Below are 27335 nucleotides of genomic sequence, written 5' to 3'. Positions count from 1 at the left end.
ATCACATCAAGATTATGATCAGTGATTAGCTCATTGACTATAATTGCCTTTGAAGTTAGGGATCTAACATTAAGTAGCCCTATTTTGAGATGTGAGGTATCATGATCTCTTTCAATAATGACAGGAATGGAGGTGGTCTTTATCCTAGTGAGATTGCTAAGGCGAACACCGCCATGTTTAATTTTGCGCAACCTAGGTCGAGGCACAGACACGGTCTCAATGGTGATAGCTGAGCTGACTACACTGACTGTGCTCGTGGCAGACTCCACTATGCTGGCAGGCTGGCTAACAGCCTGCTGCCTGGCCTGCACCCTATTTCATTGTGGAGCTAGAGGAGTTAGAGCCCTGTCTATGTTGGTAGATAGAATGAGAGCACCCCTCACAAGTAATAGTTCAAAAAGATGGTCTTAAAAGGTTAATAAATAGGCCTTATGGAAAACTCGAGCCAAAGATAAGGAGAGACAAATTTAAAATGATAATAGTGAATCTTTAATACATATGAGCAGCTGGAAGGTAGATCCCCTTCTGATCGCAGTCAGGGAAAGAGCTTGAAGAATAAATGGTTACATGTCCCTGAAATAGTGGAAGGTGATAATACTATCATATTGTTTACATAACAGTCCTTTTATACAAGCAACAGTTCAAGAACACAGTATTAGTGTTGGGGTGCAGTGATAATAGGACTCTATGAAATGCATAACATCACAGTCCAACACAAAACAATAAGATAACCCTTGAGAAGTTACAACAGCTCCCCCCAATTCTGCCATAACATCCTAGACAGTATTTTCAGTTAATTATATGCCTAGCTTATAGACAAAAATGAATGTAGGCTAGTTTATGTATAATTAATCAACAGTTATATCTGTTTGGTTGAAGTTGTGATTGTCCTGTTGGTGGTCATGAGATAATGGTTTTACACATGGCAGCAATGTAATTTATTATTACTGCTGTCATCAATAATATGGCATAATATGCCATCACTGCGCGCACTCTTCTGCACACGGAGGCTCCTCCCCTTGTTTTCCTGTAGAGACATTCATGTCACGTGAGGGGGAATCCACCAATCTGCGTGTTCAAGAGCTAAACTGGAGCGAGCGAGAAAACTTTCCAACAGGACCAGCCCGCTGCTCAGGCAGCAAAGTGTGTGTGTAGTAAGAGCGATATCGGGGGCCGTGCAGATTGTGGAACGTTTCGGATCCTAGCGAGTCATTAAAACTTCGTATTGTTGGCTACACGAGGATTCATACTGACAAGACATTAGCTGCATTTATATTAAAACTTTTTAAAGTGTCAATGGGCTGACGACCTAAGCTAGCTAGCGTAACGAATGGGCTATCTAACTAAAGGTTTGGAGAGCGATTAAACTAACGTTAGCTAAACTTGCCAGCTAAAAGTTAGATGAAAACGTAACTCGGCTACCAACAATGATATAGCTACTACTGTTGGCGTATGTTTCTGGTGTTAAACCCAAGTTTATTTCGACTGAATGTGCAGGTAACGTTACTATTTTGGCACTTAAACTTCATAGCCTGCTAGATAATTCAGGAGCTAACGTTAGCACAGCTACTGTAGGTATGGGTTTTTTTAGTTACTAAACTAGCTAGCAGTAATTGGGGGTTATTTTTCACTGTCCGTAGTGGAACTGGGTCAACGTCCACGTACACCCTGATAAGTAGCTAGCTACATAAATGTGCCTTTTTCTTTAAAACTAGCGTAACTTTATAGGTGACTAGCTAGCTAGTCTTAACACTCTAACTAGGCAACGTTACTAGCTAACTTAATGAATAGTTACGTTTCAGAAGTTGATCCACAAATAAACTTGACCAGAGTGGCGACGTGGAGGAAAGTGGCAAACGTGTCTTACCAGGACATTGGAATACCATGTTGGGACCGTCTTGACCATTTGTGAAATCGTTCTGAACGATTCACGAGCATTCCAATGAGTGTAGAGGTCGTTTGATTTTGCAGCAGCTTTGCACCCTATGGTTCTGCTACAGACACCGAGAAATGGATGTTTCCAAGGCTGGTTTCCCAAACGATGAGGGGCGACCGAAAGACACTGGAGAGCATGACTGGACAGATTCCCCCAACGCAAGAGCTTGGGCTCATTCTGCTCCTCTTTCCCGGTCGCTGTGGACGGCTGTGTTTGACTATGGAAGTACTGGAGAAGACGAACTTAGTCTGCGGCGGGGGGACGTGGTTGAGGTCCTCTCGAAGGATGCTGCGATCTCGGGAGATGAAGGATGGTGGACGGGTAAAATTAACCACCGAGTTGGGATTTTCCCTGCGAATTATGTTACTTATCAACCTGCAATTTACAGACTTCCCGACGGTAGCACTGTAGGGGTGCGGGAGCGTCCGAGTACTCCCGTGCAAATAGATTTTAGTGAACTCGTTTTAGAGGAAATAATTGGTGTCGGGGGATTCGGTAAAGTTTACCGAGGGGCATGGAAGGACCAAGAGGTTGCTGTAAAGGCAGCCCGACAGGATCCTGACGAAGACATTACTGCAACTTCGGATGGTGTTAAACAAGAGGCCAAGCTCTTCTCCATGCTACAACATCCCAATATAATAAAACTTGAAGGTGTCTGTCTTGAGGAGCCGAACCTTTGCTTGGTGATGGAATATGCTCGTGGAGGGACTCTTAACCGGGCTTTGACAGGCCGGAGGATACCCCCACACATTCTTGTCAACTGGGCTGTTCAAATCGCCAGGGGCATGCACTACTTACACGAGGAGGCTGTTGTGCCCATTATTCACCGTGACCTGAAATCCTGTAACAGTAAGCAACATATCAATATTACCATCTGCTCAAAATAACCACCCATCACTTTTCAGAACAGATGAGAATCTGAGCATGGCCATAGGAATGGTCAATAATCTCCTCTACCAACTAAAACATTACCCTAAAGCTCATGAATACACTTTTACTATCATTGTAAAACTGACAAACATATTTCCTAGCATCAAGAAATGTTGGGTTTTGCACATTGTCTGATTAGGAAAGCTGCCTAGAATGCTATTGTAATGTTAGCTCAGCTGCTGTACTTAAACTTCAGGTGACACTGCATGCAAGTTGTAGATAGGCCTGCAACTGAGAGTTGAGGGTTGGCATTTGAAGGAATGATTTGTGGAACCCAGAGCAATGACTTTCCCTGTTCAAACTATCACACAAACTCTCTGAAACCCTCTTATGCTAATCCCACATTAATGATATGCTAGAACATGATGAGGATGATGATCATATTAATTCACCAATCAAACACCTGGCCACAGTGGCATGTTGAAAGATAACTATTGTCATACTTGTTGACACACAGTGAGCTCCAAAAGTATTGGGGCAGTGAAACATGTTTTGCCTCTACTCCAGCACTTTAGATTTGAAATTATACAATTAGAAGGATGTTAAAGTGCAGACAATCAGCTTCAATTTGAGGGTATTTTCATCCATATTGGGTGAACCTGTACTTAAGTGTATTAAAGTAGTCAAAAGTTTAGTATTTGATACCACATTAATAGCAGGCAGTTATTGCATCAAGCTTGTGACTTGACAAACTGTTTGTGGTTGTTTCCAATTATTTTGTGCCCAATAGCAATGAATTGTAAGTAATGTATTGTAATTTTAGAGTAACTTTTATTGTAAATAAGAAAATAGTATATTTTTAAACACTACATTCATGTGTATGCTACCATGATTATGGATAGTCCTGGATGAATCGTGAATAATGATGAGCTTGAAATTTACACATACAAATATCATACCCCCCCAAATGCTCACCTCCCCTGATATTTTAATGGTGAGACATTAGCATGTTTTGAGTATGTATTATTATTCACGATTGATTCAGGACTATCCGTAATCATGGTAGCTTCCATATGAATGTAGAAATGTTCACCCAATATGGTTGTAAATACCCGAAAATTAAAGCTGACAATCTGCATGTTAACCTCCATAGTCATTGTATCATTTCAAATCCCAAGAACAAAGTACGGAGCCGAAACAAAATGTGAGCCCCAAAAGTATTGGTACAGTATCTGTCCCATATTGCGTGACATAATTGAACGGAAACTGTGTGACAATACATTAAGTTAAAGGTGCAAAATGCAGAAATCGCTCTGCCATTTCCGGGTTGCTAAAATTATAATAGTTTGCCTAATTTCAGTTTGTTACAAAACAAGCAAGTGTAGAGAATCATCTTACCTTCTAAACCGCTGTGCAATATCTTTTCACTAAACAAAACTATTGTATTTTCAGCTGGGAAGCTGGTGTACAAAACCAAAATTAAGACACAAATATGAAACTTAACTGGAAGCATAGAAATAGTGCACATAGAACAGATTTACCCCTTCTTAGACTTGCTTTCATTGCGAATGACAGATCTATAACACGTCTATGCTAATTTGGTCAGGTTGCCCAAAAAGTTACATATTACAGATTTAATTTAAGTTGGCCAAAGCAGTAATGTTTTACATTCTGACCCAAATACGTCTGCCTTTGGGAAGTGCAGAATCATTGCTGCTATGCAATTGCACCATCTCCGCATTCCATTAATTTCCACAGGCAACTTTCCCTCTCCCAACTGTCCTTTTCGGTCACCCCTATGAACTTCAGAGGCCTGTACAAGCAGCTGAGAGCTCTCCATCTGCTTGTCGTTCTGTTCGGCATGTGGCTGATCCTCAGAAACCCAGATCCTCTTCAGTGCATGTGAGAACCAGGCAGGGCCCTAAAGAAGGATCTTTGTATGCAGGGGGGGGATCCTTGAGAGGATGTGAAGTAAGATCAATGTTTGCTCAGCTGGGGTCCCTAACCCCAACACCCCAGAAATATTGTCTCAAATTAAGCCCCTGATTTACTAAACACTCAACTTCAAACCATGTCATCAGTGTATGTGCTCCTAAATTACATGAGTGCTGTTACAATGTTGGAGCTCACAACTGTAATGATAATATGGTCATTTTCCTAAGCCTGTCATATTAGGCTTATATGGCCCGTGTGAAAATCAAACCCACAATCCCAGTGTTGCAAGAACCAACCCAAACTGAGCCACTAGAAAACATGAAGATTCTAGAACTGACCCTTGCTACAGTTGGGTTTTAGGCATGTTTTTCAGTTGGTGAGAATATTTAGACTCAAACCTTGGTGGGGCTTTTGAGGCCTCTGGGTCGTCCCTCTAAATAATGCATTAACATTTTTGAGTTTACTATGACTGTGTCTATGTACTTCAGAGTGAGACATCACCACTGTGTTGTGTGAAACATGATTCTGGCACAGTGTCCGCTCTGCGGTATACCGATAGTGGCTTGTCTTATCAGGTTCAGATTTCTCAGAAGGTGAACCTTGTTCGTCAATTCATTTAGCTGTATTTTTGTTTTCACCGGGGAATCCTACACGTGTTTACATAGTACTGTCAGATGTGGGTGTGTGGGCAAACCCAACCTCTTCTATTGAACAGCTATTCGGGTAGCACATGTTAAATGGACAATAGACACTGGCTCACACCCCACCCCCAAGCAGCACTGCACTGCTAACACCAGTTAGTATGTGTATCTTTCCACATTATTGTGATAGACAGCACTGGTAGCTTGCTGAATTTAATTGGGGGGAAATGTGTTTGTTTAAGGGGCTCACTAAATTTACCCACTGACCCCACTGGGAACTATATACTTTCTGTTTAAACCAGTTACTTAGGACACCAGCCACAAATAAGGGAGCCCAGAGGGCAATTCATCTGTGGGATATTGTTGTGAATGTTTGTCTTGAGCATGTGTTGTAAGATGAGGCAAAATGCAGTGCACAAACTTTCACAACCCAACTACCTTCACCTTCAGAACTGATCAACCCACAATTTACTTGGTGTAGTACTACACACTGATTTGATCAATGATTATTTTAAGGGATTATCAAAAAGTCAGTGAAATTGTGTGTCTTTGTGTGTCTTAATCTTTTAATACCTCGGTCGAAGGAGGAATGCCGCTAATGAGGGGCAAAAGCTTAACATAAGTTTGCACAATGGAGTGGTCAAGCACTAGTTGCTAGGTGACAGCAGCCACAAGAATGCCCAGACTCCTGGGTCTGAAAGGCTTAATTTCATTATATTTAATCTCCACAACAGCTGCAACTTTTAAATTCTTAAAAAACATTTTTTTTTACAAGAGGTTGTTCCTTCTTGCTGATTGGAGCTGGAGAGCAGAGAGGTACTGTAGATGGACGCAATGTTCATTGGCAGGAAGTGCAGAGCACACTGAAACTTGGCCTCTTGCCAGCCCTCATAACACTTTAATTTTGTAGTTTCGGGAACAGAGATGCAAAGGTTAAAGAATGTCAAGAATCTCGCTCCAGAATGGAGGTAACAATAGTGCCCTGTTGGAGTGCACACAGTGTTATTTTGTGTATCCAAGTCATGGCTATTTTTGCCTCTAGCGCTCAAGTTTACACCCTAACCTATAAAATTGTTACTGTAAATATATATGCCCTTACAGAGGAGGGTTTAAGTAAGCTAACCATTACTATAGATTGCAAGGAAACTTTTTTTTTTTTTTACTTCCCTGCAATTAACCACAATAATGAGTAGTTCGCTTACTGTAGTTTTTTTCTGAAAGTAGAACTGGAAAAGCTTTGAGTATTTTTTTAAATTATTGCCACCAAAGAACTGCCTATTATCCGGCATCTTGAATAGCCCAACAGCTGGAGAAAACCTGACTGACTCAACCCAGTGTTCTGTCTACAAATTATCACCTTCAGCTGGTACCTTTTTAAGGCTAACTCTTTTGTTTATATAGTGTGGTAGAAACACAAGGGAAATGGTCTGAAAAAGAACAGGGGGAAATACATTTTTCTCAGTGCCACCCAGGCCTACGCCCAAATAGACCAACTATAGGTCTAGTCTATGTTAGAAATACTCAACAAATTGTTTTTTAAAGATGGTCTAGTCCTTTAGGCTGTGGTTTGCTCCCCTCCCTGCTACTGAATCATGTTAATTACTATGGCAGAGCTCAGGTTCCGACATCCACATCTGAGAAAACTCCTTTAAAGGCCTGAAATGTGCCATGGGCGTCTCACTGAAATACAGCCTATGTCAACCCGACTTGTATTCAGAGGTTTGGACCAGCATTCAGGGTAAGGTTAGCATTAGTATATCATGTAATCAGGGAGGCTGTTGTCAATGAACATACCACTTTTCTGTATCCTGTTCGGGAAAAATATAGAGTTATGTCGGGTAACTAGCCTAATCAGAATTTATAGAATCATGAACAATGAGATGAAACCGCTTAATTTTATAGGCTCTCATTAAGCCAGAAAAACCTGTTTTGAAATGGAATGCCAAATGTCACATTTAGGAATAGGCCTAGTTTCTTCCTATAAGGCTACTTGAATATTGTGCCACTCTAAGGAACATATTTAAATCTAAATGAAGGTTGTTGCTATGTCAGTTACAGTATATTTATCTTCTACAAATAACACACAAATAAGGACAAACATAATCTTACACTGCCATAGCTCTCCACAATATTGTTGCTATCCTTGTCCACTGTGATTTTGTTACATTACCCTCCAGATGTAGCCTGTTGTGTGCTTTGTCACCCTCTCATTTGGCAAGTCAGTGACTGTGAGCTGGCAGTAGAGTCAAGGTCTCTTCTGGCTGTCCTTATCTACTTTATGCTCTATTCTGGAGTAGATTATTATTAACATTCTGGGCATGGGAAAGTTAAAAGTGTTCCCTTGTAAAATTAAATATGTGTTGTAGTTTTTAGATAATGGTGTTTTGTTAGCTTGGCCAAGTTTGATATGGTATTGATATGGAGGAGTCAAGGACAGAATGAGCTGATATCTGACTTTCAGGCAACCACCCCCCAGTCTTAGAGACTGTTACACATTCTCTTTAATCAACAGGTGTCCGAACCTGGGGTGAATGCCAATGTTAATAGGTTCTTAATAAGTAGAAGGTGGCACACCTGCCAAAGTAAACAATGGCCTCCCTTCTTCAGCTAGGCCTATAGTTTTGGTACAGTATGTAATATCCATATTGTCTATATGTCCATGAGGAAGAATGTCTTCTAAAATAGAGGAGTATTAATCGGGTTTCACTGCATATTTATATTGTTTGAATCGCACAAAGTGCTTTATATTCTTCTTTAAATAAAGCAAAAATTGCAGTCCTCTGAGAACACTTCATACTGTTTCTAGCCTATTCATTCAGTTAAAGGGTGGTGTGTTCGGTTTTGCCTTACAGACAGGTTCTGTATGTATCAGTATAAAGAATGTTTAAGACCTGGGGACAGATCTATTATAATGCTGTCATCTTGAAAAAGCCGAACACACGACCATGAAAAAGCAGCTTTTTAAAATGTGTTTTTACACCTAGAAGATATCCCATTGTGTGTCGCCAAACCAACCCTCTCCTCTGTCCTCTACTTTTTACCTAGTTTTGTTGCTTGAAAAAATTGAGAACGATGACATTGGAAGGAAGACTTTGAAGATCACAGACTTTGGCCTAGCCAGAGAGTGGCACAACACCACCAAGATGAGTGCTGCTGGCACGTACTCATGGATGGCCCCCGAAGTCATCAAGTCCTCCCTCTTCTCCAAAGGCAGCGATGTCTGGAGGTAAAAAAAATAACGGCACGCTCCTTCTACTCTCTGTTCCAAACACAGTCAGACTGGAATCAATAGGGTTTTTAGGAAATTATGATTTGGAAAGGTGGCACCATGATACTCCTTTAATTTTAAGACATTTCGAAACATTTGTCCCGGCCTATTTCTGATAAGTGCTCTCCCGTGTTTCTACACCTGCATTGCTTGCTGTTTGGTGTTTTAGGCTGGATTTCTGTACAGCACTTTGAGATATCAGCTGATGTAATATATATATATATATATATATATAAAAATACATTTGATTTGTTATTTTGTTTACAATCTGATGCATCAGGAGCTAACATTAATTTCATGAAAGATGATTACTGTAGGCTTGGTGCTTAATCTCAACAGGATCATTTGTGTTTGCACTGTACAGGTAAAAAAAACATTTTACTGCCATTATTTAGTATTCAACATGTCCATTATTCAAGAACAAGTTCCTCTAAACAGCAGGTTTAAGCACAACAAGAAAGGTATAGGCAATGTGAATTTGAGTGTTAAAATAGTGTTATAATATTAGGACATTGTGCTCACTGTATCTGTGTTCTCTCTACTAGTTATGGGGTCCTGTTATGGGAGTTGCTGACAGGAGAGGTACCTTACCGTGGGATTGATGGGCTGGCTGTGGCCTATGGTGTGGCTGTCAACAAGTTAACCCTCCCTATTCCATCCACCTGCCCAGAACCCTTCGCCAAGCTCATGGAAGGTGCTCTCACCAAGTCCGACCATCCATCTGTTCCCATTTTTTAAGAACTCATGTTGCCTGAAGTACATTCGTAGGATAATACATTCTCATTCCAGGACATTTGTGTGTGTGTATTTGGTCGCTGGTTCAAATACCCAAACCGCCCTTGAGCAAGGCACTTAAACCTAATTTGCTCCAGCGGTGCCGTACTACTATGTCTGACCCTGTAAAACAACCCATTTCACTGCACCTATATGGTGTATGTGACAATAAATCATATATACTTCAAAATAATTATAATAATTACATCACACAACTAGATATTGGTATTGATTTAGTTCCAGAACATTGATCCCAATCTTGGTTCCACATTGTTGTTTATCTCAGAGTGCTGGGAGCAGGACCCCCACATCCGGCCGTCGTTTGCCTCTATCCTGGAGCAGCTGACAGCCATAGAGGAGGCGGTGATGGCCACTATGCCCCAAGACTCCTTCCACTCCATGCAGGAGGACTGGAGGGTGGAGATCCAGGAGATGTTTGACGAGCTCAGGACAAAGGAGAAGGTACAGGTTTAGGAGCTTAATTTGATCACTCTTTTGTTGCTGTGACAATGTAGGTCAAATTAAGACCATACATCTGTAATAACAGCAAGTGTCACATCCCTCCCCATATGCCTTCGTTCATTTGATCAGTGTAGGGGCATGTAATCTCAAACATAATGCCGTGATGTGAATCGTGAGAGGCACTATGTCAGCACTCGGGAAACAGTGCGAGATGTTGTGCAATGTATTTAGAATTTTCACTAAGTACATTTGTCCTGTTTTATAATTTACTCATTCTTTGTTGCTTCATTAAGTAGGTAAGGTGTATAGCTCAAGTATAAACTGAGAAGTATAAGGTTAGAAGCGGTTGTAAGGCAGCTGTGCAATAAACCTGTAGTTAAGGAAATGCTATAATTTGAATGGTTAATTTCTGGGAGAGAGCTAATCTTGTCTAACAAAATAAGGTATTAGTGTTAATGGTTTAAAGTATTTCCCCTTGTTAATATGACAAGCTGCTTCCTTTAGTCCCTCCTCTTATATCAAATGGGATTTGTAATTGCTGTATCAAATGCGCTTTCATGTAAATTCAGCTGAATTGTTAAGCAGCAAACTTGGCAAATTACGAAATATGTCAAACCTCTCCCAGGGATTGTCTAGCATGTCAATTCTTCATGTTATTTCCCCATACGACACTGGTTCATTTCATTACCTCCTAAAAGGTAACAGAAGCACATTGGAGAACAAGTTATTGTACTGAAACTTGACCACAAGAAATGTACAGAGGTACAATTGTGTGTGTTTGTGTGTTATTGTTCCTCCAGTGTGAGTTTCTACATTCCATTGTTAAAGGTTGCATATGATCTAAAATGCTTATCCATCTATATTTCTGAGGGACCATAAGTCTAAACCTACTGTAGGTATAATGAGGTTCAGCTTTCTTCTAAAACTTCAGTGACGTTTTTTGCTGGACGTATATAGGGCTATTATTGTTTCAGTTATTATTTCAGTTATTTTTAACACAAATTATTATATAGTTTTTCAACATTACAAGTTGCAACGTTGTTACACAACATAAATCTAATTTTCATTCAGTGAGTTTGTAAAGCTGCTTTGCAGAAGTAATTCATTAAGGATTATTCCGTTTTATGAGAGGAACCTAAACAAAATCAAGAACATGAAATGCAAATGTTGCCCTGTAGAGGAGATCAACTGATTTTGTTAACCCTAATCATTTGCAACCTAGTTGACAATCAAGCATTGGCAGCCTCTTAGCCAGGCAGTCCAATGCCTCTCTACCACTCTGTAGCTGTGCCTCAGCAACTGAGGGGCCCCCTTTAGCTTGTGGTCTTTGGCTATGTCATCGCTTCCCCACACACCACAAGGTCTCTGCAAAGCTCCATGAAGCCAGTTGGGATTTACAACCTGTGAGTGCTGGCCAGCCTCTCTTAAAAGAGCTCTCCTTCACTCAGGGCTCTGCTCCAGGGCACTGATCACTGCTATGCTGCAGATTTACCTTTGTTATTTGCAAAGGTAAATTTGTAAACAAGGAAGGTATTTGTGAATTATTTTTAGCAAAAATGATAGAAGGGATAAGGAAATAATGTCCTGTCTAGAACCTGTCGATGTGGAAAATTTTCCAGTGTTTCCCCTATCATTGTATTGCAGAGGTCGGCACACCTGCCTATCGCTGTCCCTCCCTACCTCCTCCTTGGCTTCGATTGGTCTCAATTTATAATTTTGTTACTTTGGGCGAGTCGTGCACCCCAACGAATGAAACATGTAGGGGGAAAAACTATATTATGCAGAGTTGTCTGTCATGTGACCCTCCTACATGTGCTCCTTCCTTCCTGTAGGAGCTGCGTTCGCGTGAGGAGGAGCTGACGCGTGCGGCGCTGCAGCAGAAGTCCCACGAGGAGCTGCTGAAGAGGAGGGAGCAGCAGCTGGCGGAGCGGGAGATCAACGTGCTGGAGAGGGAACTCAACATCCTCATCTTCCAGCTCAACAAGGACAAGCCCAACGTCAAGAAGAGGAAGGGCAAGTTCAAACGCAGCCGCCTCAAACTCAAGGACGGCAACCGCATCAGCCTGCCGTCAGGTGGGTGTTTCTGACCGTCTTTCTGTCTTGTCGAGATTGTCTGTCTTTAAGTCAATGTTATCTTCGAGTTGAGAAAATAAGTTCAACAAATTTTTACATCAATGGTAATCTCGGACACCCAGAACAAAAATGTTGCGTTATTTGTTCAAATGCTCAATTAGGTTCTGTCTTTCTCATAGATGTATGAGGTAAGATATTAACCAGACTAAAAAAGTCTCCACCCCCCTAAACGGAAACTCTCAGCCAAAAAAGTGTTCCACTTAAAATCAAAGCTTCAAATCCCGCCCCACCTCACCCAAATCATCTCAAAATAACCAGTGATGGAAAACCAAAGCACCGGAACTACTGTTGTTCGTTAGTCATCGCATCCCAGTCTTTTGACAGACATTACGATACCATTTATGTTGCGTAGTCTGTCCACTAGAGATTACACGAATGGTAAAAGCTAAACAAGTGACCAACCACCCTTGCCTGTGTCTCTGTTTTCTAGATTTCCAGCACAAGATCACGGTTCAGGCGTCACCCTCCATGGACAAGAGGAGGAGTCTGAACAGCTCCAGCCCCCCCAGCAGCCCCACACTCATACCCCGCCTCCGGGCCATCCAGTGTAAGTGCACCTTAGACAATCAATCCACATACTGCATTAACACAGGAACACGACAGACCTGGGTTAAATGCATAACAAAACAATGTAACTATCAAATAAAGTATTTTTTTGTGTGCTTCATTGTGGCATAGCTGTTATGACTGGGTAAGCTTCCCTCTCCAAATGCTGATGTGGTTCTGCGTGAATGTTTTCTCCCTCTAGTGTGTGCCCGCATTGACAGTATTCGAAGGGGCAGTATGTATGTGTATCACCAGGATGTGGATATCACCAGCGAGTGCCAGCCCTCTACTGGGTTTAGGAAGAAAGGCAAGCAACTGTGGCATTGTTGGGATGTGGCCGCTGTCTGTGCACCGGCTAACGTGTTTCTCAACTGCTAAAGTTCTAACAACGGGCTACCAGCTGCTGCCTGTGTGCTTCTGGCTACTAAGACAACTTGATGGACTATCATCATCGCTGATTTTTCCTCTGAAAATCCCAGGGTGTTTCAGGGTTTTTACTACTACTAATAATAATATGGGTTTGCTTTGAAATGAAGAACACGTTGGGATGCGTCAGAGGCTGTTTGTAAACTGTAATGTTTATCACAGAAGGTGTTTTTTTTTGTTTGCAACCCAACCTGTTCTTGAAATATCGACATCAAAATACTGGGTCTTTTTTGATTTCCTAACCAGTGTTCAGCTGCAGGGATTATATTTCTTATTGCGGTGGAGGTTGTCTTCTCAAATAATCCAGTCCTCTAATTGCTTAGCTACTCAAGTGTTTGAAGACTAATATATCTGCTGTTGGCCTGGACTCTCACAGAGATTTGTCACTGGGGCATTGGAGTACTCTGCCAGTTGTTGACTGATGTTCGCTCCTTCATTACAGTGACTCTGGACGAGAGCAACAGGACATGGGGACGAAGCACCATCTACAAGCCGGAGGAGTTTGATGACGTCAAGAAGGGGATTAAGAAGAAGGGGCGAACGTGGGGACCGAGCTCCGTTCAGACCAAGGAGCGGGGAAACTGTGCTGAAAGGTACAGGACATTAGTGTTTCTTTCCATCTCCGTTCAGTATTTCTGGTGTGGGTTGTTTGATGAAACTGACTTGTCCTGGCAGAGTGAGGCCACTGTCTGATGGAAACAACCCCTGGTCCACGAGTCTGGTGAAGTCCCAGAAGTCCGTTCCATTGGCTGCATTGTTTGCAGAGCAGCAAGGTCAGAGAAATCTGTTTTCTAATATAATAAAATACAACAATACCATTTCTTAGTCCCTGTCAAAAGCTTATCAATGACTATTTGTCTCTGTCCTTCATGTTTAGGGACCAATAAAGATGAGATATGCTCACCAGATAGCTCGGACAACAGCAAACCAAAGCAACTGAAGTTCCCCAATCAGGTCTACATCGATCTACCTCTGTGGAAGGATGAGCAGCAGCAGGGGGGTGAGGGGACGGCAGGAGGCTGCCCTGGGGAAGGCCTGGAGGACCCCAGCACCACCTCAGCCAGCTCCACCAGCACCACCCCCCAGCACACCCCCACCAACAGTCTGAAGAGGGCCTCAGCTCGCCGCCGGACAGATACCGTGCTTTACGTCTGTGCCTCAATGCTGGCCTCGGTGGGGCTGGGCTTCGACCTGCGTGACACGCTCAAGGCCCCACCGGGAGACGACCCTGAGCCCCAGCCCAGTGTGGAGAAGAAGAAGAAAGAGGGTCTGTTTCAGCGTGCCACACGCTTCCGCCGCAGCACCAGCCCCCCTTGTGGCCGTTCCTCTCGCAAGGAGGAAGCAGCCTTATCCTTGTCGGCGGGCTCCCAAGGCCCTGTCAACCTCATCTCCATGTCCTCCATCTCAGAGTGCAACTCCACCAAGTGCCTCCTGCAGTCGGACGCGGAGGGGCCTGAGCCCATCCCTGTGAAGGAGGTAGACCCCAGAGCACAGCCCAACAGCGGCTCCCAGCCACAGGGTCCGGGCAGCAGGACTCAAGCTGAGGTCGAGCACCTCCCCCAGCCTGCAGCCCCAGAGCAGACTCCGCCTCAGAGCATGGGCTCCATCCTCCGAAGGAAGAACTCGTCTGTCGTTCAGGACAGTGAGTGAAAGTGACAGTCAGGACTGTATAATGCAGTAATGTTGTTTAATGCTGTGAGGTGACACCACTGTACAACTGCGCCCAGAACTGTTGCAATGAAACTGACTGTTAATTTATTTCCACAGCTAATGGTACATCTGGCTGTCACATGACCTCGTCAGGACAATCTTCCACCACGACCTCTCAGAAGAAGTCTGACAGGGAGGAGACCCCTGAGAGAGCAGCCAGTGGGGAGACTGTTGCTTCCAGACCCCGGCCTTTGTCCCTCCGTGGCAAACCCCACTCCTGGGGTCTCTTGAGGGGCCAAAACAAGAGCTACTCCCTGGGCCACTACTCTGGCGAGAAGAGCGCCAGGAGCCTCAACATCGTCCTCTCTTCCGCTGAGGTCAAGATGGACTGCTCTCTGCTTGACATGGACACGGAGGGGCAGAAACGTGACTGCACCGTGCCCCTCTGCCGAATTCAGAGCAGCCCCAGTCGCCCCTCCGTCTTCGAACTAGAGAAAAAGTTCTTGTCATAGCAGAAATAAGCTGCCTTATTACCAGGGTACCAGAGCAGAATCTTTAACGTTTGAGTTGGATCAACAACTCTTATTTGACATTCCAGGGCATTCCACTGCCCTCATGTTTTTTTAACCTGAATGTGGGCCACTGCTGCTTGATGATACCTGTGCTTTTTTATTTATATCTGTAATATTTTGATAGGTAATTTAATATTGGGGGAAAAAACATATTTCAATAGCATCAGGTTGATTGAACACATTCCATTTTTTGTTGCAAAAATGGTGCCATTTCTGCACACACACTGGTTTGGAACGTGGCATCTCAAGTTAGAAAATGATGCGTACTTTAAAATGTCAAACAATGTTCATTTGCTTTTGTCTATAAATATATTTTTCTCCAATTTGATTTAATGCTGGTTATTATTTTGTTTTCTATTGATTTTGTTCATCGATTCTATTTTATAGATGCCACAGTGTTTATTTTAGGACAAGTTCTGTCCAATGTCAGAGGTAATATTGAATGTCTTTGGCTCATCTTTGACTTCTGTCTGGAAGTCAACATGTGGCTCAACTGACAGATGTAGAGTAACAGTGCAACCAACAACACTGGAGATCCTAGTCTCAACACTGAAACACTAAGCAAGGCCTGGTCAGTCACTATCTTACCACTATACGACTACACAAGCGTTACAAACAACTGAACCAGTACCACTACTGTACAGACTATTCAGCATTATTCGCTGCTATGTTTTTTGTGGAATATGACCATTTGGCTCGAAACCAATTCACATGGGGGCTTAGTCTACCTAGCTTCCTGTGCAAACACTATTTTGAAGAACAAAGAAATTGTGATTGGATGGGGGGAAAGTATGAAGGTGTTTTATTTGGCTCATCATAAATGTATATTCTGTATGAATGGTTATCATTACAGTATTGATTATTTCACACCTTTGTTCCTAAAGATGGAATGACATTTTGAAAAAACATATTCCAATACTTGTTTGAGTATCAGATGCAGTATTCCTTAACTTTTTGTTAATATGAAAATGATTATTGACAGGAACCGCCTTTTTGATGCACCTAGACTATTCAAGTTGTTATCGTCTAAATATTTAGTCCCATGCAAGTCATCAGTACCGAGCAACATGTAAAACTGTCCTGTAAATATCCAACGTACAGTATTTTTGTTTTTCCCATTTGTACAGTTTTCAAAAAATATTGAAAGTTAATCTCCTTTTGTAGTACTGTTTTAAATCTTGAGTACTTCTCTTTATTTAAATCAACATTCCTAACAGTACATCCCAGTCAGCTGTTGAAGTCAGTACAACTGGAAGAATATCTTATTTTTTTTAAATGAAACACTGCCTTTGAGATCACATTGTCATAGCTAGATAATTTATGGGGTCCTTGCTATATCCTGACATGTTATGCCTGCCATTAATACAACAACTTTGATAAGGCTTTCTTTTTCATACTTTTTATTAGCATTGTGTTTGCTGTGCTTGGGAGAAGAACAGTGCAAGAGATAGAGACAGACATTTACAGATCTTTAGTTATTTATTTTTTTGAAACTTGTTTTATCACATTTTGTTCACACCGCAGAATCCCAGTGCTGTTTTATCCCCATATTAACAATCACAGGCTTTAAGTAATACATCAGTTGACCTCAACCTTCTTTTATACTTGAACCACTTCAAGAATGGCTGATTAGCATGATAGGTCTTTCAACCAGCATGAATCCTCAGAAACCCCCCACGTTCTTTCTGGAAATGTAAATCAACTCAAGACGACCATACTAAACCAATCTGAATGCATACCTTCAGAAAGTATTTACACCCCTTGACTTTTTCAAAGATGTTTAGTCAATTTAAAATGGGTTCAATTGAAATTGTGTCACTGGCCTACACCCAATACCATGTTTTTTTAGAAATGTTTACAAATTAATTAAATATGAAAAGCTGAAATATCTTGATTCAACAACCCCTTTTATGGCAAGTCTAAATAAGTTGCATGTGTGCAATAGTATTTAACAATATTTTTGAATGACTACCTCATCTCTGTACCCCACACATACAGATAATTGTAAGGTCCCTCAGTCGAGCAGTGAATTTCAAACACAGATTCAACCACAAAGACCAGAGGTTTTCCAATGCCTCGCAAAGGGCACTTATTGGTAGACGGGTAAAAACATTTATTCTTAAAAGCAGACATTGAATATCTGTTTGCACATTGGTGAAGTTAATTAATTACACACAATCACTACAAAGATACAGGCGTCCTTCCTAACTCAAGTTGCTGGTGAGGAGAAAACTGAGGATGGATCAACATTGTAGTTAATCCACATTAGTAACCTAAATGACAAAGTGAAAAGAAAGCCTGTACAGAAAAGAAAAATCCAAAACATGCATCCTGTTTGCAATAAGGCACTAAAGTCAAACTGAAAAAAATGTGGCAATGGAATTAAACTTTGTCCTGAATACAAAGCATTATTTGGGGGAATCCAACAATCGCCGAGTACCACTCTTCATATTTTCAAACGGTGGTGGCTGCATCATGTTATGAGTATGCTTGGCAAAACTTGAACATGACCATCAAGCAATGATCAACAATCAACTTGACAAGAGCTTGAAGAATTGTTTTAATAATAATAATAATGTGCAAATATTGTACAATCCAGGTGTGAAAAGCACTTAGAGAGACTTACCCAGAAAGACTCACAGATGTAATCTCTGCCAAAGGTGATTCTAACATGTATTAAGTCAGGGGTGTGAATACTTATGTAAATCAGATATTTCTGTATATGGTATTGTGTGTAGATGTGTGACTGTTATCAAAACGTCATGCCAGGGTAAGCCTACACAGCCCTTATTTGAAGTGTTTCTAAAATCCCCTATGGGAAAAATGAATGGTGGAAAAACGATTGAAACCATTTCCCTGTTTAACCGCTAGGTTCTATGGGTATCGATGACTCATACTGTGGTACTCTATAGCAGGGTTTCCCAAACTTGGTCCTGAGGATCAGCTGTGTAGTGCTGGGGGGGGGAGAACCCTGAGATAGACGTGAATGAGCTCTGCTGTTGATCTGCAGACTCTCTGTGTTGACGAGGGAGAAAACAACCTGTCTCCTATGTTCCCAACACTTTCACCAAAGCTCAAATTCACTCACATTCCATGAGACAGATTTTTGATACTGTATTTTTAATCAGCCGTTTGGTTTGTGAAATTATGTAAAAGTAAAATTGACAAATATATTTTATTAAAAAAGAAAGTTGATTTGTTATGTAGTATCCATGTACATACTTTTATTTGTGACCTAGTGTATGTATTCTAGTTATTTCCTGAATGAATCATCTGTATTGTGTTTATCCCAAGAAATTGAATACATTGTAATAGATTTTTTTCCTTCATAGATGAGGTTAAACATGTAAAACATGAAAATGTATGATTTGTAAAAGCAAAAAATCCTATTATACATGTATTATACACACATTTGATGGTTACATGGTTATCAAAAACCATAGTCTGAAAACATATTGCCATTCTGTTACAATTCAAAACAATCTAAGTCAGAGCATAATAGTGAGAGTAATTTTATTCAGGGTTAAAATTATTGCTGCATGCGTAAGACTGAATAATGAAATGTGAAATATATGATTCTGTCCCGTGTCATGCTCCATACAGGTTGGTGGAAACAGAACAAATCTATAGTAATATCTATATCTATAGTGATATGATGTTAAATCTATAGTGATATGATGTTAAAGATACAGTATGTGGTAGGATGCATTCATAAAGAGCGATCAAATGGACTGTCGATCTTACACAAAAGGATTTGTTGTACGATTTTAATTGTTGTCTGAGATGACTGTAGTATAAGATAACAAATATGAACAATAATTGTTTTTGAATTATTAGTGTCCCTTCTGTAAATCAACCTCAATAAAGATATCCGCAAGGATATGTTTGTCAAAGCAAAATGAGTAGGTTTTATTTGCATTTGAATACAGACAGTGTAATGAGTAATTTAGCAGACACTTATCCAGAGCAACTTAGAGTCAGTACATTCAAGTAAGGTAGGTAAGACAACCACATATCATTCATTGCAAATTTTAAAAAAGCAGCTTTCTGAAAAACTGATTCATTATTTGAATTATTGATTCATTCATTGATTACATGTCAATGTAATCAGGACCCAGGAGACTAATTTACTGGGATTCTATGGCTGTGTTTAGAAAGGCAGCCAAATTCTGATCTTTGTTCCCCATTATTGGTCTTTTGACCAATCACGTCAAGTATTTTTCGGAGCTGATCTGATTGGTCAAAAGACCAATTAGTGAAACAAATATCAGAATTGGGCTGCCTGTGTAAAAGCAACCTTAGCAATTATATACGAGACGGTAGGTTGTTTTGTCCCTCGTCAACACAGACTGCAGAGAACAGCAGAGCTCCTTCACATCTATCTTACAGTGCAACCCCACTCCAACTACACAAGCACCAACTACACAAGGATAGGAATGATTGTGCTTTATCAATATCTACCTATTAGCATAGTGAGGCGGCAAGTAGCCTCGCGGTTAAGAGCGTTGGGCCAGATTGCTGATTCAAATCCCAGAGCCAGCAAGGTGGACAAATCTGCCATTCTGCCCTTGAGCAAGGCAATTAACCCCCAACAACAACTGCTCCCGTGGACATTGATTAAGGCAGCCCCCGCACCTCTCTGATTCAGAGGGGTTGGGTTAAATGCGTAAGACACATTTTGGCAGAATGCATTCAGTTGTGCAACTGACTAGGTATCCCCCTTTCTATTTAATTTGCAACAGGCAGTCCAGTCCGCAAGTGGGATATTTTGTCCTACCAAAATGTAAAGTTTTTGGTTAAAAAAATAATACTTTCAAATCACCAAGAATTCATCTAAAAATGATTTTGATTTAGGAAATCTCATTTTTGGCTTAGTTGTGGTCAATCTGCAGTGCACAAATTATTATAATTGTGTTCCAACCCCCCCAACCATCCACACATCAGCACGTAGCTGAATCTAGTTCCCTACCCCTGCTATGTGTGCTGTAATTTAATTATTGATGACATATCACAATGTTTAATTGTTTGGTGTCTACTCATTGTTTTACGTACAACATTAGTCAACAAAGTTATCGATGAAATAAATGTGAAGGATCCTAAAAGTGCATCCCTGTGCAGTACCTGAGGTAATAGTGGATAAATCAGTGTATACTTCAAGTGAGGTTTGATTGTCACAGTATCATGTTGAGTTTCCGGTTTGGCAGAGAAATCCAGGGCTACATTTTCCCCTGCAGGGGGAAATAAAAATAGGATAGAAACTTAAGTGTCTCAAAGCTAAAACCAAAAACAAATCTGGATGACTTTGCACATGTCAATAATCTAAAAATACAGAACAAGGAAGTGTTTTACTCAAAGGGAAGATTTGACAAAGCAAATGTAATCCCAAGGCACTACTCGCCCCATATGAATATCTCTCTAGGGAGAGATTTCTCTCTCCCAGATGACGGTAATACTTATCCCCTCAATTTGTAATCTTTTGTCCTGGCCGACAGCCTGTTTTGAACAGCCTTTCTCCCCTGACTCCCTGAAAGTGTACAACCGGTCTACACTTTAGTCTACCAACAAAGGCCAGACTCTGATGCTAGCCTCAGCTGGCTGTCTTAGGTGTTGCCTGCTCCCGAGGCGCAAAGTGCTGGGTAACGTAAGGCATACCTGGGGGAAGATATTAGATCCTGGCCCTCACAGTGTGGTGATGCAGGCCCTAGGGCTCCGGGTGCTTCTACGGCCCAGCAGGTGCAAGCGACTCTCGGCCGTCAGGCAGTAGGTGGTCCCGGGGCTCAGATCTGAGATCAGGAGCTGTTTGGCACAGCCCTCCATTTCAAATGTTTCCTTCACAAGGATTAGTCAGAGAATAGGCTTAGACAGAAGTGCTAGAGATATTTTGAGTTGTTAATCATAACTCGGAAGACTTCTGAATCACTTGGCAGCACTCATCAAGTAAAAAGCTTGAAGGATTCTGTGAACCTCAACTATTTCAGTAGTTTATAACTATTCTGTGACCATTTTGTCTCAAGTCTTAAGCTCCCTTTATACCTGATGTTAACATGCAACCTTTGTCTGTGTATGTAATTTGCATGCACAGAGTGACTGGTTACAATGCAGACACAGTGGACAGATAAGACACCTTTTAATTACCAAGTGTAGACGCAACAAACCTTGATAAGAAGTGATTGGATCATTACAATCAGATCCCCAAAAACACGTTAGCGCAATGTATAAACGGGGCATTTGAGTTCAAGTTGGAAAATTCCATTGTTGAGGACAATTGACTAATTATAAAAAATAGAAGCTAGTTACCTCCTCAACATCACTCTGCATGAGGTGTATAGTAAATGACATTCTTTGCAGCCTCCTCACACTGATCCAGCTGCCATTAGGTCTCCTGTGGGGAGAGCGTGGAGGCTTGAGCCGGACCACAATGCCTTTCTCCGTCACATGAAGTTTCATAGTCGGTGGGCTGACAGAGGCTGCAAGATACAGAGGCCAAACCACGCTGTCTAGTAACGACAGCTCTGAAATTGTAAATCCGTCTTTACATAAAACACTTCTGATTACCCATTTACCATGGATAGTAATGAGAAGCACTTACTCTCCCACTTAGGGTTGAATCTGGCGGATATGACCCATGGTGATTGGGTCCCTGAGTGGGCTGCATGGACCCTGGCGTAGTACCATTCTCTGGAGTCGGATGTCTCCTTGCTCAGGTCACAGAGCAGCCGGCTGATGCCATAACACTCCTTTGCATTGGTCCACTGCTTCTCCCCATATCTGAGGTGGGGAGAAATTTAAGGAATAATCTGAGCCTGTATTCATAAAGCGTCTCAGAGTAGCAACACCCCGGTCTATATAATCTTATTCGTCATGATCCATAAAACAAAACGTATCCTAGATCAGCACCCCTACTCTGACACGCTTTACAAATACAGGCCCAGAAATATAAATTGAAACGAAGTAGGAGAGGTGCATGTCACGTCTTGATACATGTACATTTTTTCACCTGTGTTTTACTTGTTGTAAAATGTACAGTTTTTATAAGAAAACATACTGAAAAGCATTTCTCATTTGTTTGAACAGAAAATTAAACAACAACTCCTGAATTGCAATCAGCACATGCCTAGCTCATTGTCCTACATGATTTTGAGCTATAGGACGATATAGTAAACACATGTGTGTTCATATAGTAGCCTATGACAGATTCACAAAGCTTTGACTCAGTTTTAATACTCACACTTTCCACTGGACAAAGTATTGTTGGTTGTTGGTAGAGTTGGCATGTTGCTTCCAATGCAATACATTTCTGTAGTCTAGGGAGTGGAATTTCACCTCCTGTGGGGCGAAGACATCTAGAGGATATTCTTTGCCTGAAATGGAGACCAGTGTCATAAAGCAAGACATTTTCCCCTAAACTGGAAGAGAGATACACATTGCAGGCATTCGATATTATAACCATGCACCATGTTGAATATTAAGACGGGACTTACTCTCTGAGCAGCGACTGAGCGAGCTGTAGCACAGCAGTAGAGTGGGGATCAGGAGGGATGCCATGTTAGCTGTAGTGCGGTATTATGACATACAGACCTCGTTCAGCTCTGTGCCCTTTTAAACCAACCATAGTTCCCTTTTTTAACTTCCATGAGAGGCATAGTTATCTTGTTTGTGACGTTTTCTCCGTAATATAGATGATACGAAGATATTATGACAGATTTAGCTCAACTCAGTGCCACTTAACTATGGAAGTTAAAAGAGGGAACAAAAGGTTTGTGACGACACGGCACATATGGTAATATAGATAAACAAGCAGAACATTGTAAAGGCAACAAACGTACATTTACTTTGTAGATAATATTTTGGTTTAACCCTTGTGAAGATGGATAGAGAAAAAACTTAGTGCCAATATGTGCAATATTAACATCTGTACCGGCTACTGCACTATATATATACAGTGGGGCAAAACAAGTATTTAGTCAACCACCAATTGTGCAAGTTCTCCCACTTAAAAAGATGAGAGAGGCCTGTAATTTTCATCATAGGTACACTTCAACTATGACAGACAAAATGAGGAGAAAAAATCCAGAAAATCACATTGTAGGATTTTTAATGAATTTATTTGCAAATTATGGTGGAAAATAAGTATTTGGTCACCTACAAACAAGCAAGATTTCTGGCTCTCACAGACCTGTAACTTCTTCTTTAAGAGGCTCCTCTGTCCTCCACTCATTACCTGTATTAATGGCACCTGCTTGAACTTGTTATCAGTATAAAAGACACCTGTCCACAACCCCAAACAGTCACACTCCGAACTCCACTATGGCCGAGACCAAAGAGCTGTTAAAGGACACCAGAAACAACATTGTAGACCTGCACCGGGCTGGGAAGACTGAATCTGCAATAGGTAAGCAGCTTGGTTTGAAGAAATCAAATGTGGGAGCAATTATTAGGAAATGGAAGACATACAAGACCACTGATAATCTCCCTCGATCTGGGGCTCCATGCAAGATCTCACCCCATGGGGTCAAAATGATCACAGGAACGGTGAGCAAAAATCCCAGAACCACATGGGGGACGTAGTGAATGACCTGCAGAGAGCTGGGACCAAAGTAACAAAGCCTACCATCAGTAACACACTACGCCGCCAGGGACTCAAATCCTGCAGTGCCAGAACTCCATGTAAGCCAGTACATGTCCAGGCCCGTCTGAAGTTTGCTAGAGAGCATTTGGATGATCCAGAAGAAGATTGGGAGAATGCTGAGTTGCATCCAAAGAACGCCATACCTACTGTGAAGCATGGGGGTGGAAACATCATGCTTTGGGGCTGTTTTTCTGCAAAGGGACCAGGACGACTGATCCGTGTAAAGGAAAGAATGAATGGGGCCATGTATCGTGAGATTTTGAGTGAAAACCTCCTTCCATCAGCAAAGGGCATTGAAGATGAAACGTGGCTGGGTCTTTCAGCATGACAATGATCCCAAACACACCGCCCAGGCAACGAAGGAGTGGCTTTCTAAGAAGCATTTCAAGGTCCTGGAGTGGCCTAGCCAGTCTCCAGATCTCAACCCCATAGAAAATCTTTGGAGGGAGTTGAAAGTCCGTGTAGCCCAGCAACAGCCCAAAACAGCACTGCTCTAGAGAAGATCTGAATGGAGGAATGGGCCAAAATACCAGCAACAGTGTGTGAAAACCTTGTGAAGACTTATAGAAAACAAAGCCTACCAGACCTCTGTCATTGCCAACAAAGGGTATATAACAAAGTATTGAGAAACTTTTGTTATTGACCAAATACTTATTTTCCACCATAATTTGCAAATAAATTCATTAAAAATCCTACAATGTGATTTTCTGTTTTTTTCTTCTCATTTTGTCTGTCATAATTGAAGTGTGCCTATGATGAAAATTACAGGCCTCTCTCATCTTTTTAAGTTGGAGAACTTGCACAATTGGTGGCTGACTAAATACTTTTTTGCCCCACTGTATGTATGTATGTATGTATGTATGTATGTATGTATGTATGTATGTATATATATACACACACATATACACACACACACACACACACACAACTGCACTGTCTGATAAATTAATTGAATTATGCAACTGGTGCCATAAAGTTGTGTGAAGTTTGTTAGAATATTTTTTAGGATCAATGTGTGTGGGCAAATCACACCTTCACACGAAAACAAGATAATATTATGCTGGCATGAATACTAACGTGCTAGTGTAGAGGCGTAATGCAGTGTCATGGGTTCAGATGTGTGGGTGGATGTTGGCTTGATGTGTGTGTGGGTGTTGTATGAACAGGCATCTGGAACACAGGGGCTGGAACAGATAAAAAGCTGACCTTTACCATACTTCCTCAATTCAAACTTACTTCAACTTTGTAGTAATTGCCATTTATGGCAATTTGTCCATACCTGTGACAAAGCATAAATGAATAAACCCCAATGACCTTGAGTCAAATTAGGCTTTGCAGTTGATCAAAACGTACTACCTATTGCATTTAGAAAGTGCATTATCGTAAGAAAAACAAATGATCCTACGATTCACTTTATATAAATAAAAGTATATTCTATGTCATTTTATTCTATACTAAACAAAAATCAGTTTGTGTAAAAATTATTTGGTTGTGCAAACCCAGCTTCATCAGCTGTCCAGGAGGTTGGTCTCAGACAATCCCGCAGGTGAAGAAGTCGGATGTGGATGTCCTGGGCTGGCGTAGTTACACATGGTCTGCGGTTGTCAGGCCGGTTGGACATAGTGCCAAATTCTCTAAAATGACAGCGGCTTATGGTAGAGAAATGGACATTCAATTTTCTAGCAAGAGCTTGGTGGACATTCCTGCAGTCAGCATGCCAATTGCATGCCCCCTAAAATTTGAGACATCAGTGGCATTGTGTTGTGTGACAAAACTACACATTTTAGAGTGACCTTTTATTGTCTCCAGTACAAGGTGCACCTGTGTAATGATCATGCAATTTAATCAGCTTCTTGATAGGCCACACAGATGGATGGATTATGTTGGCAAAGGAGAAATGCTCACTAACAGGGACGTAAACAGATTTGTGCACAACATATGGAACATTTCTGGGATATTTGATTTAAGCTCATGAAACCAACACTTTACATTTATATTTTTGTTCAGTATATTTTATGAATATCCTTGTGTGACAACAACGGTAATTTAGAAGTTTTCTCAAGAAGAAGCAAATCATGTGCAGGCATACAAAGAGTTAAGAAGAGTGTTTTTGTGAAAGTATCCTGACAACCTTTGACGTGGTTGCCTTGGAGCCATTTTGGGGCATCCCCAGCTGTTCTATCCCATCACTATTTCACTGCGGCCCTCCTTTCTCCTCCTGTTGATTTACACCTGCTCCCCGTGAGAGCCAGGCTTTTGTAATGGCCCTGAGGCTCCCACATACATTCTCAGAACTAGAACAATGGGAATATCTGATTTACTTTTCACTGGTAGTAATTAAAGGCAGAGGAATTGTCTCCGCTTACTGGAAACTAGTCTAGGGGCCTCTTCCTGATGCACAGTCTGCCCATGCTATTTAGAGGAACGAGCAGGTAGTGATTACTTAAAATGTCAAATGAAAGCGAACAGACATCCGGCGTTTCTTCCTTATTTAGTAGTAGTAGTACCTTTGTGAGGTAGAATTTCAATAAAAGCAGTTGAGGTCTTTCCTGTTAAGATCTGCTCCACTCTTCATTCAATACTATTTGTTTGGCTTTGCTGAAATACCTACTTCCCTTCCTCTATGATAGAATTTCATTGACATGAAAATGTCCTTCAGACATCCCTGAAAGCATAACAATTTTGTTTGCTCTTTCAAATCTGTATTTAATATCATAGTAATTACAATAATCAATTTAATTTGCTTATATTAGATATAAATAGTATACAGTGCAATCAGAAACTATTCAGACCCCTTCAATTTTCTCCACATTTTGTTACGGTACAGCCTTTTTCTGAAATGGATTCAATTATTTTCTCCCCTCATCAATCTACACACCATACCCTATAATGTTTGTGTTGAGGCACAGATCTGGGGAAGGGTACAAAAAAATAAAAATTCTGTAGCATTGAAGATCCAAGAACACAATGGCCTCCATCATTCTTAAATGGAAGAAGTTTGGAACCACCAAAGACTCTTCCTAGAGCTGGCCGCCTGGCCAAACTGAGTAACTGGGGAAGAAGGGCCTTGGTCAGGGAGGTGACCAAGAACCCGATGGTCACTCTGACAGAGCTTCAGAGTTCCTCTGTGGAGACAAGAGAACCTTCCTGAAGGACAACCATCTCTGAAGCACTCCCCCAATCAGGCCTTTATGGTAGAGTGGCCAGACAGAAGCTTCTCCTCAGTAAAAGGCACATGACAGCCCGCTTGGAGTTTGCCAAAAGGTACCTAAAGTAATATCAGACCATGAGAAACAACTATCTGCTCTGATGAAACCCAGACTGAACTCTTTGGCCTGAAGGCCAAGCGTCACATCTGGAGGAAACCTGGCACCATCCCTACGGTGAAGCATGGTGGTGGCAGCATCATACCGTGGGGATGTTTTTCAGCAGCAGGGACTGGGAAACTAGTCAGGATCAAAGGGAAGATGAACGGAGCAAAGTACATGGAGAT

At 41.4% G+C, this 27335-nt stretch overlaps 2 protein-coding genes across 4 annotated transcripts; one reads left to right on the top strand and one right to left on the bottom strand.

Moving 5' to 3' along the window:
• The first annotated feature begins 1049 nt into the window (after window positions 1-1049).
• Window positions 1050-19112, top strand: map3k21 (mitogen-activated protein kinase kinase kinase 21). Of its 3 annotated transcripts, none has more exons than XM_035801150.2 (11): window positions 1050-2785; window positions 8428-8608; window positions 9196-9344; window positions 9711-9886; window positions 11719-11959; window positions 12450-12566; window positions 12768-12872; window positions 13434-13584; window positions 13667-13764; window positions 13869-14633; window positions 14759-19112. In XM_035801150.2, the coding sequence occupies exons 1-11, from the start codon at window positions 2011-2013 to the stop codon at window positions 15151-15153; spliced, it is 3153 nt and encodes a 1050-aa protein (XP_035657043.1). In that variant the 5' UTR covers window positions 1050-2010; the 3' UTR covers window positions 15154-19112. The 3 variants fall into 3 exon arrangements, with proteins under 3 accessions (XP_035657043.1, XP_035657044.1, XP_035657046.1); XM_035801153.2 differs by having other exon boundaries at window positions 1053-1497; XM_035801151.2 differs by lacking the exon at window positions 12768-12872 and having other exon boundaries at window positions 1051-2785.
• il22ra2 (interleukin 22 receptor, alpha 2) lies at window positions 19094-23162 on the bottom strand. Its single transcript, XM_035801149.2, has 6 exons — window positions 22695-23162; window positions 22442-22574; window positions 21803-21981; window positions 21511-21680; window positions 20866-21042; window positions 19094-20441 (listed from the first exon to the last, which is right to left on the bottom strand). The coding sequence occupies exons 1-5, from the start codon at window positions 22756-22758 to the stop codon at window positions 20893-20895; spliced, it is 696 nt and encodes a 231-aa protein (XP_035657042.1). The 5' UTR covers window positions 22759-23162; the 3' UTR covers window positions 19094-20441; window positions 20866-20892.
• Between the last annotated feature and the right edge of the window lie 4173 nt (window positions 23163-27335).

This window comes from Oncorhynchus keta, chromosome 24, assembly GCF_023373465.1.
Source record: "Oncorhynchus keta strain PuntledgeMale-10-30-2019 chromosome 24, Oket_V2, whole genome shotgun sequence".
Lineage (NCBI taxonomy): Eukaryota > Metazoa > Chordata > Actinopteri > Salmoniformes > Salmonidae > Oncorhynchus > Oncorhynchus keta.
This window is presented reverse-complemented; position numbering and strand designations above follow the sequence as displayed.

Excerpts from the sequence above, each read along its gene's own strand:
- il22ra2 (XM_035801149.2), bottom strand. The coding sequence starts at position 22,758 with ATGGCATCCCTCCTGATCCCCACTCTACTGCTGTGCTACAGCTCGCTC. Across the intron at positions 22,575-22,694 it reads GCTCAGTCGCTGCTCAGAGA|GCAAAGAATATCCTCTAGAT; the intron begins GTAAGTCCCGTC and ends TCTCCATTTCAG. Across the intron at positions 21,681-21,802 it reads ATTCAACCCTAAGTGGGAGA|CCTCTGTCAGCCCACCGACT; the intron begins GTAAGTGCTTCT and ends TGTATCTTGCAG.
- map3k21 (XM_035801150.2), top strand. The coding sequence starts at position 2,011 with ATGGATGTTTCCAAGGCTGGTTTCCCAAACGATGAGGGGCGACCGAAA. Across the intron at positions 11,960-12,449 it reads CCGCATCAGCCTGCCGTCAG|ATTTCCAGCACAAGATCACG; the intron begins GTGGGTGTTTCT and ends TCTGTTTTCTAG. Across the intron at positions 13,765-13,868 it reads ATTGTTTGCAGAGCAGCAAG|GGACCAATAAAGATGAGATA; the intron begins GTCAGAGAAATC and ends CTTCATGTTTAG.